The 9,916-nt window shown below is 42.3% G+C and overlaps 1 protein-coding gene across 1 annotated transcript in view; it reads right to left on the reverse strand.

The window, feature by feature from the left end:
- The window catches only part of PTCHD4 (patched domain containing 4), a 210,924-nt gene extending 201,302 nt beyond the window's left edge, over nucleotides 1–9,622 (reverse strand). Inside the window, exon 1 of the mRNA XM_003789252.1 lies at nucleotides 9,183–9,622. Within this exon, the coding sequence (XP_003789300.1) occupies nucleotides 9,183–9,608 (426 nt within the window). The 5' untranslated portion in view covers nucleotides 9,609–9,622. The remainder of the gene's footprint in view (nucleotides 1–9,182) is intronic.
- Between the last annotated feature and the right edge of the window lie 294 nt (nucleotides 9,623–9,916).

Here is a 9,916-nt window from a genome sequence, read left to right on the forward strand (position 1 = left end):
GATTAATTAAATCAGAATCTCTGGAGATGGGAGGGAATAGGTCCTACAGGTGACTCTGATTCCAGCGAAGTGTGAGAGCCACTGTCCTTGAGTGCTCAATCTTGGCTGGGGGTAGGGGTTTTTAGGGGAGCTAGCATGCCAGCTCCACAGATGAAAAAGATTCACAATGAGGTCTGAGAAGGTGCATTTCTAACAAGTTCCCAGATGATGATAATACTGCTGGTTCAAGAACTAGGCTTTGAAAGGACTGCTATAGAACGGTTAAGATCTGGTAATCAATCAGGTATTACTTGTCTTGGCTGCGTAGGAGTGGGGGAAAGAAAAGTTAATCATCAGTAACTGAGTAAGTGACAGAATGGAGATGTCACTAAAAGAATCATAGACATGGAAGAAAATCGCAGATATTTAACCTGGATGAGAATATTGAGAAAAGATACAATATTCATATTTTTTATGAAAAATACACACATATGGGGTATAAAGAAAAGTGAGCCAGTCAGGGGTAAAGAAACGTCAGAACAATGGAAGGAGAAATACAATGCCCCCAAAGCCTGGTGGGGAGAAAGTGGTTAAAGCCACCTCTACTGAGCATATCACAAGAGGGACTCTAACTAGCCCAGGCAAATACTGTAACCTAGTTGTTTGTACCCTCACATTAACATGAAATTAAAAAAGAAAAAAGAATGTATCACGAATCAGGCGCTGTCCTCAGGGCCTGTTCAGTGTGTGGTTCACAGAGTAGCACCACCAGCAGCGCTCAGAAGCTCGCTGGGAATGCGGCACCTCACTCCAGTCCTACTGAAGAAGAATCTGCCTTTGGAACAAGATCCTCATTGAGGATTAGACTTTGAGAAGCAGTCTGTGTTATGTACTTATTTAATACACTCATTATTATGAGGAAACTGAGTTACAAAGGGGTTCAAAAATATACCCAAAGTCATGGAGTTAATGGGGCATGCAAACCCCACAACCCAGATCCGTAAAGCCTGATCTGAATTATGTTACTGACTCTTGAGGAATTCTTAATGTGGCCTTTCAGGCTTTCACCACTGTCACACTTTAACCTCTGTCGCCAGGGGCTGTCCATGTCCTCCCACTCGTCCCTCCCGTCTAACCTGTCCTGTTGCCCTGCAGACCTCTGCTCACAGTGGATTCCTCTGGAAGCCTGTCTGTAATAGCCTGACTTGGGACCCTTCTGTCCCAGCACTGTGTGTTTTTTCACCCATGATACTGTGTGTGATTCTTGTCTTTTTTTCTTTTTTTAAACTAGACTCAAGCTCTTTAAAAGCAAGATCACATTTCTTCTGTTTATTAAGGAATCACAATGGCCAACACTTGCCTGAAACACAGCAGACACAATAGTTATCTCAATGAAAGTATATGTGAAGGGCTTCTGGATCACCCTCGGGCACAAATCTCACTCACATTAGTATAGCCTGCAATGACAGTAAGAAACAAACTTTCTCTCATGGAAACTCTCTCTCTCTCTCACCTGGCAAGGTGAGAGAACAGACCTGAACACTGAAGGGAAACAGTAGATGTCAAGGCTGAATCCTAAATATCAGTTAAACCCCCATCTGCCATGAACATCTGGTTCTGCTCTCAGAACCTCCCAAAGCGATGAGATGTATTTCAGGCTTCCAGCACCCAGCGTCTATATTCTGCCTTCCATTTTTGAAACAGCAGGAGAAAGTTAGAGGATCCCAGGTGAGGCCTCTCCACACTGGGAGGGAAGCTTCGGAACAGAAACATTGATGGTTCCAGCACAAATCCTGTAAACTAAACACAGCCCATTCATTTCTGAGCGCCGCTCATCAGGCACCTTTCAGAGGCTCTGCATTTGCTTGAATGACAGAGAATGAGCCTTGATTTCAGAGAGTGACTCTGCCATAATAATGCTGTCTGAAAAAAGCACGGATTACAATGCCACTTTGAAAGTACACTTCACTGTAATTTCGTATTTCATCTTTCCCCAAATATTCTTGCTCCCATGTATGGTTCCTATATCTTGTGTTCTCGTATAATATTAACATAATTGGCCTAACTAGGGCTTAATGTTGCTACGATTGTGAAATAACTGCAAAGGGGCTTGAGAAAAATACTGCTGTTTTTTTTTCTGAAAGAGATGGTTAGATTTAATTTCAGCATTTTTAGAAAATATTGAGAGACAGTAATCAGCTTTAAGCTTAACCAGGTGACAGACTCCACTGTAGATATAATAGGGATGAGGGTTTTCCATGTGGAAGAGCCCCTTGATAATTCTGCAGACATTCCTTTGGTGTTCCCATCACCTGCCTAAACGATCCAGGGAAAGGCTCAGCTACCCTATTGCCTTATGCTGTTTTTGGTCTGAAACAACACATGTTACATCAAACTCAAGTCATGAATTAAGAGGCCTGAGGTCGACCAGGAGTCTTAGATCCGAGCCTCTCAAATGTTCATACGGATTGCCCCAGGAGCAGCTGAAATGCAGAATCTACCCCGCAGGTTTCTCAGGAGACCTGGGGAGTTTTAATTTTCACCTAGGTGATGCTGCTTCTGCTGCTCCATGCACAACTCTTTCAGGTGAAAGGTCTTAGAAAACTTACAATGCAATTTGGAACACCTTGAAATCAGAAACATTGCCTAAATATTTCTGTGTCAGGGCTGTTATGAATGCAACCTTGTCCACCCGCCCACTTGCGAGGAGACTCCAGAGATATGAGTCACTCCGCTATTCCACCCTGGGAAAGGGACTTCAGTGATTTGTTTGACTAAGTTAGGAAAGAAATAGGCCTGCTGTCCAATCTAGAAGCTTAGAATTTTCAGATTTCTCCTTTAAAAATGTTTATAATTGAGCATATGTAGAAATGTCTGGAAGTGTCTGAAATAGGTCTGAGCATATGCTGGTCAATGCTAACAGTGAATTAGAAGCAATGTGGCCCAATCACAGCGTACTAGGCAACGAGTTTAAATGCATTAGCTCCAAACACAATATATTTTTAAAAGCACAACAAAGATTGCTTTAGTTATAATAATGTTTTAAAGTGGGAAAGAGTAAGAAAAAACTGTTAGAGGGCGGCGCCTGTGGCTCAATGAGTATGGAGCCGGCCCCATGTACCGAAGGTGGTGGGTTTGAACCTGCCCCTGGCCAAACTGCAACAAAAAATAGCCAGGCGTTGTGGCAGAGGCCTGTAGTCCCAGCTACTTAGGAGGCTGAGGCAAGAGAATTGCCTAAGCCCAGGAGGTGGAAGTTGCTGTGAGCTGTGATGCCATGGCACTCTACCAAGGGTGACAAAGTGAGACCCTGTCTCAATAAAAAAAAAAAAAAAAAAAAAAAAAAAAAGAAAAAAGAAAAAAACTGTCAGAGTGAATCATTGCTTAAAGTGTCAGGACAAGCAAAGGAATGTGAGTTTTTTGGGGGGTGATCTTGGTCTCCTCCTAGGCTTCCAGATATGCGTCCCTCTGATTTCTACTCTCCACTGCCACTGCAAGCCCTTGCTGTGATTTCACTGGGGAAATCACCATCGGATCAGCCAAGAGTAAGGAAATGGGAAAAGAAGAATAGGGAAACTTTTCCTGCTCCTTTTTGTTTTTTATAGACTTCTCTTAATCCTTGAATTTTGAAAAGGAAAGAAGCTTAAATAAGTACTTGTATACATTCTTCAATTTGGTTTAAAGTGGGTCTTTGCTAAAGCCAAGAAACAGGAGCTAGGCACCCATACCAAGCAAGGCTTCAGTCTACTCTTGTTTTTCAGGCAAGTTTAATACAGAAATTTACCCTGGCCAGGAAAGATACGTACAATGATCGAGTTAGGTGACTGGTTATTGTCTTTCAATAGTACTGCTCAAATCTAATCCAGCACATTGACTCTACTCCAGAAGAAAAACATACTAGAATATATCCCTAAATCTACCACTATGTTGTACACGAAAACCGTAGAACTTCATTAGTTGACAAGAATCCTGACAGCCCAGTGTGGTTCTATCATTTTACAGAGGAAGAAGCTGATTCCCAAATCAGTGATGAGACCTGTTTTATGTTACACAACTGATCTTTAAGAAACTGGATTAGAACCCAGGTCTCCTGAATATTTCTCAATTTAGAGTACATTGTAATATCCTATATCTTCTGCTGTCTCATCAATTCTTTTTCCCCCCCTGAAGCCAATACTTTCCAAGCTTATTCAGCACACAAGCTCCTGACTCAAAACCTTGGGCCAGCTTACAAGTTCCTTTCTTCCAGCCGATATTGGAGCCTCCCACTTTTTTTATGAGTTGGTAGAAATGATATTAAAGGTAAAATCATCTTCCAATAAGAAACTTATTAAACTTTTTGTAGTAGGAATTTGCTAAACTCATCACAGTATGTAGATGGTAGTTTTCCCAAACTAGAAGCTTTATTCTGTGTTACTCTGTTATGAGCCAGTCATTCTGAGTGAGCAAGGGAAAGGATGTGAAAAATTCATAGTGATCTTTGACCATGGATTTGACATGACTTAGGAATTATAACCCTGCTTCATTCTTAGGACAAAGGACTATTGTTATAGAGAATGATGATATGACCTAATATAGTATTGTGGTAAGGAATATGGTTAGAAATATGAACTTTGGTATGAGGAAGACCTAATTTCAATCTTATCTCAATATGTGTTAGCATGAGGACCTCAAAGAACTCTCTTAACCTCTTAGTTTTTAGGTTTCTTACCCATAAAATTGGAATAAATACCATCCCCTTGACCTCAAAACTTATAAAAGTTAAATGACACCTAGTGTATAAAATGTAAAAATGCTTACATCTAGTACCATGTAAGGACACAAGGTGAACACTGGATAAGGTAATGAGGTTATCCCTTATGAAGAGATAGAATTGTAAGCTTAAACCAAAATCTTAGAGAAGATTCTGACATTTATATCTTATGAGGTTTTAGAATGAATTGCGAAAGAAGTTTATAACATAACTTTTCTCACAAATCTCCCCCACGTAATATAGTCCTTACTTTTCATGTTGGCTTGCATTGTCCTTTCAGCAAGTTTGGAATTAAATATATAACAGAGACATTTTGCAAACTTAGAGGATGCACTCAAAATATATCCAAAGAAACAATGTCTTCTGTTAAGAAGCAGGAAAGTCTGTCCTTGCTCCTATTGTTAGATGTGGTTCACTGAAGTACATGCAGAGTTTATTTTAACAGCTGTTCAGAGGTGTGGTTATTAATAAAATATGGCAGGAAAAAACCAATCCTCTTCATTCCTTTCTGTTTTCCAGGATGTTGGGAACTAGACTTGCAATCAGTCCCACGTCTGAGGACCACTATTATCTGCTTAATCTTTGCCTGTGTCTTCTACTATGGCTAAAATAAAGTTCTGGGGACAGAGAATACTGTCATGGAACTAGCCAGGTAGAAAAGTAAGGCTATGATGGCTTATCTAAGCATCAGAGAACTATCATCTGTAACTATCTGAGCTCCTTGAATGATAATGAAAGCATTTCTCAGAGTCCCAAGCAGGATTTTGATTGCCTGTCTCACTTTCATCAAGAGACTGATTTCACCAATATGTTAACTAGTTCACTTAAAAATTAAGGTTGGCCACTTGTATTACTTTGTACAATACCTAGGATAGGCGCATTTTATAGGGGAAAATAGACCACAAACTATTAAGGTCAAAATTTGTTTCACAGAAATCTGGATAATATGGAGAATTCCTTCTAGATAAAAGCATCTGTGGAAGTGTGAAAAGGGATGATAATTTTGTGACATTGCAGTATCAGCACACGAATTATTCAATAAACTAATTAATGAATGTTCATTGTAAATATATTCTACATAAAAGTGGGCAAGGTGGAAATAAGGAAAGTAACTAGTACAGAAGGCTTAGAAGATGGGACCCTTGCAACTAATGAGTAACACACATAACATGTAGGTTGTAACAAAGAGCACAATTACTCTACACTTGTAGAGTTCAGGTCACAGAGGTGTAGGGCATCTTTTCTATACAGTTTTTAAAATCACGTAAATGCTACATTCTTGTGTAGTCTTTTAAGCTGACTGCTGTTTTTTTCATACCAGCTTTATCTAAGCCTCTATTTAGAATTTCACAGACGGCAACTTTCTGTGTCCCTGCATGTCTGAATCACCTTGTCAAGATAATCATGCTTATCAGAAGTTCTAACCCTTTCTGTGCTTAGGACCACACCAGTGTCTTCACCATGTTGGGAAGATGACCAAATCACTGACCTACTCCTTTCACCATGTCAAGTAGTTGCCAGTTTAAGCTCACATTATCCAGCCACTGTCAGACTGCTATTTATTACGCATCTTCTCTTAACTCCTGATCCCCTGCCTACTGATAGCATTTCCTAGCACTAAAATGGTTCATATTAGATGGAGTTGGGAGAGTGGTGCTGCAAATGTGATAGAGGAAAGCAACATGAATTTGAGGGCTAAAAATTGTACAAAAAATTGTCCCTCAAATCTTGTACACCAGGGGTCCTCAAATTTCAGCATGTGTCAGCATTATAGAGATATACCTTGGAAACCATTGCCACGTGTGTCTAAAATCATATCCAAATATCACTTATTTTTTTTAAGGGTCATTACCTTTTGCTCTGTGCTAGGGAATGCTGATCCTTGGAGCCCCTGGAGAGGCTTTGACAAGAGTCTAGGAATCCATAGTACTTATGAAATTATATTTTATATTACACAAGCGCATGTAAGATTAAGTCTGGACACTTGAGAGGGTCCATTGCTCTCAGAAGATCTCAAAGGGCTCATTACCAAGACATATTTTAAAGATCTCCGTTGAAAGCATGCATAAAGATTTAAGCCAAAACATTTGAGGAAAGGCAGGTATTAGAACATCACAGAATAAGGACTTTAGCCAATGTCTAACACTTCTTTTATGGTTCACAGAATAATTCTATTACCACTATTGACCTTTGTAATCATTTACTCCTTCCTTTTGTGATTATACACTGATCCCACCAAGATGTACATTAAAGAATCCATCAGTCAAAAAGCTTAGATGAAACACCTATGACAGGTCTCACATGATGTTGGCTCAATGGTACACCCAAAGATTGCAGAGTTCCTGCTCGCAGGTAACTCTGGGTGAAGACTCTGACATTTATTGCTTTTAAGCCCCATGAGAGTAAGAACTTTGTTTTCCTTGCCCCAAACTCTGTCTTATGTACCTAGAAGAGCACCTGGGAAATCACAAGACCACAACCAATGATTACAAATAAGTGGATTGAATATCTCGAAGATTTGTACTATAAATGCATAATGATATTAAAAAATAAACCAAATATGCACAGTGGCTGACTAGCTCTGGACAAAGCCTTTCATCTGGAGAGTACTTCTGAATAAGGGCAATCAGGGACCCAACCACCAAATCATACTAATGAACTGAAAAGTTAACTAAACAGGGAGAACAAACTGAAGTTTACATATGACAGTTCCAAATCTCTCCTTGCTCCAGATATTCGGCATAGGAAAGAAGACTCGGTTAAGAGTCCAGGCTTGGAAGATGACCTCTCCACCACATCCTTTTCTTTAAAGAGCAAGAATGTTGATGCCAAAGGATTCAGGGACCGAAAAGCACGCGGCTAGCCACGCATATCCATCATGCGCCTATCAATAAGTGCGGAGCAGGCAAGCCCTCACCTAGATTTAAAGCTGATAAATCATCTGTCTAGTTTCACGAACCCCCAGGGGCTGCTCAGCTTTGTAAATCTGAAACGCTTGTCCGTCTCTAGATCCATTTAAATGAGGACACCCTGTTAAAAGGAGGCAGAGTGTGAGGTCTCCTGAGTAATTCGTAGTTTCTAAGTGTATTAAATCCAACCTCAATGTAGGAAAAAGAGCCAATGTCTCCCCCAAATCCTGAAAAGGTTATTTTTTGTTGTGTATATATGCTGATTATAGTATATTAAATAAATGAACAGGAGTGTCAGTGATTTCCTACATTAGGCCACCTATTGATTAAAACTGGGGTCCCTCCTATCCCACTGTCTCTACAGAAGAACACACACATTCTCACACACATTAAAAGCAAGAACATTTCTTCTTCTTGGGAAACACCTGTCTTGGGAGTTCTTGGTTATGGCACTTCTGAGCATGTACAGGGTCGAGGATACAAATGGTGCAGTGACTCTTTTGGAAGTCACATTTGTCCCTGAAACTTCAGTCACCTGGAGACTGCATGCCTCATTGCCTGCAGCAGCTCAATCTTGACAGAAATCTCATTTGAGCAACAAAATTTAAATGGAGAGTCTAAACAGCACAATTTATTTAATGCTGAAAGAATCCTTCTTTGTAATTTTTGCTGACTGGATTGTTTTTTTTTCTCCTTTCATTATTGGGCAGTTATACTGATCTCGCTTCGATTTTTTTTCTTTTTAATGGGAGAAGAAGGTAGCAGCACTCAGTACACTACTACAGCAGTTAGGTGAATATCCTTATTTTTATACATAAAGATTCCTCCTTCTTTTGCTATTCAGACACACATACACATAATTCCTGGAATCCCTGCTACACTCACAACCCACTGCTTTCAGACACACACTCGCAGAGCACCAAAATCCAAACTCCTCACATGCCAAAATCAAGCCAGGCTGAAGATGTAGAGAGGTGGGAATGGCAGCAGGAGGATGTGTAATCAGTAATAAGAAATACATTGAGCCCATAATGAAATCCCCCAGATTGTTCAGGATTCCCCCGCCCCCTTCCATTCACTGATTTATTAACCCTGAACAAAGATGTAATTGCAGGGTCTCAGAAACAACTTTGTTTTTTCTTTTTCAATTTTTGGCATTGTTTTGTTTGGCCTTGAATTTCTTAATATCTAGTCACACCGTTCATTGCCTGTTTTCTTCCCTCAGTTGCCCGTCTCCCCCTCCCCCAGAAATGAGAGAAGCATTCGCTTCTGAGTGTTAAGGATGAGACCTCTGCATTTTCTTTGCTTGTTTAGGGCAAGAAATGAAGTGCTGCCTCTTTAACTGGCAGGAGCATGCAGAAGGAGCATACCTTTAATTTAGTGTTGGGATACCTCACTTGCACCCTGGCTGTTGTCTTATTGGAGACGGCAGCCTGCCTGAGATCCTCTAGCACTGAAATAATATCATCCAGCACGCATTTCTTATCCTGATTTCTCAACACACACAGATGGGTAAAAGTATAATTATAGCCCTTGTGGTTCACCTTCATTTCCAGCACGGCTCGGTGGGTCTGCAGGATCCCCTCAGTCTGGAGCAAAACATTGTCCCCGGGCGGGGAGAGGAGGATCACCCTGCCATACCTCCCAGGGGTGTGTAAGTCCGAATAGAGCTGGCTTTTGGACTGGTCCAGGGGGAAAAGGCTGCTGGCCAGGCTGCGCTCGATCTTGGCCAGGCTGTGGCTGGGAGCGACCAGGCGCTCCAGGTCGCCCTCGGGCTCGAAGCGGTTGAGCGCGCTGAGGCCGAAGGTGATGGTCAGGACTGCGGGCACGGTGAGGAAAAAGACCGGGTGCCGGCTCACGCACAAGCCCAGCCTGTGGCAGAACGACTGGAGCCCTCTGCGAAGCACCTGCCGCAGCATCCTCCACCGGATCCGGCTCGCAGGCGCTCCCGGCCGTCTTAAAAAGCACATGTGACATGTGTAAGCGCCGGCCGCGGCCGCCCACCCCTCCACGCTCACCCCCCACCGCTCCGCCTGGTCTTCCCCCGGCCCCACCTCCATGCGCTCCTACTACTCTTTCAAACACTGCAGCAAGTTGCAGCAAGGCGGGCAAACGGCGACCGCGCGTGGGGCGGCCCACCCTCCCCGGCCTCCCCGCGCCCTCGCCGCCTCCCGCGCTGCCTCTCACCGCATGAGCAGCGTCGCCTCGGTCTAGCCCTTCATCTCGGTGCTGCAGTCCCCTGGCCACTCACGCTGGAGGTGGTTCCGTGCGGAGCGTC

The sequence above is a fragment of the Otolemur garnettii genome, unplaced genomic scaffold, assembly GCF_000181295.1.
Source record: "Otolemur garnettii isolate 467f Iridium unplaced genomic scaffold, OtoGar3 scaffold00031, whole genome shotgun sequence".
Lineage (NCBI taxonomy): Eukaryota > Metazoa > Chordata > Mammalia > Primates > Galagidae > Otolemur > Otolemur garnettii.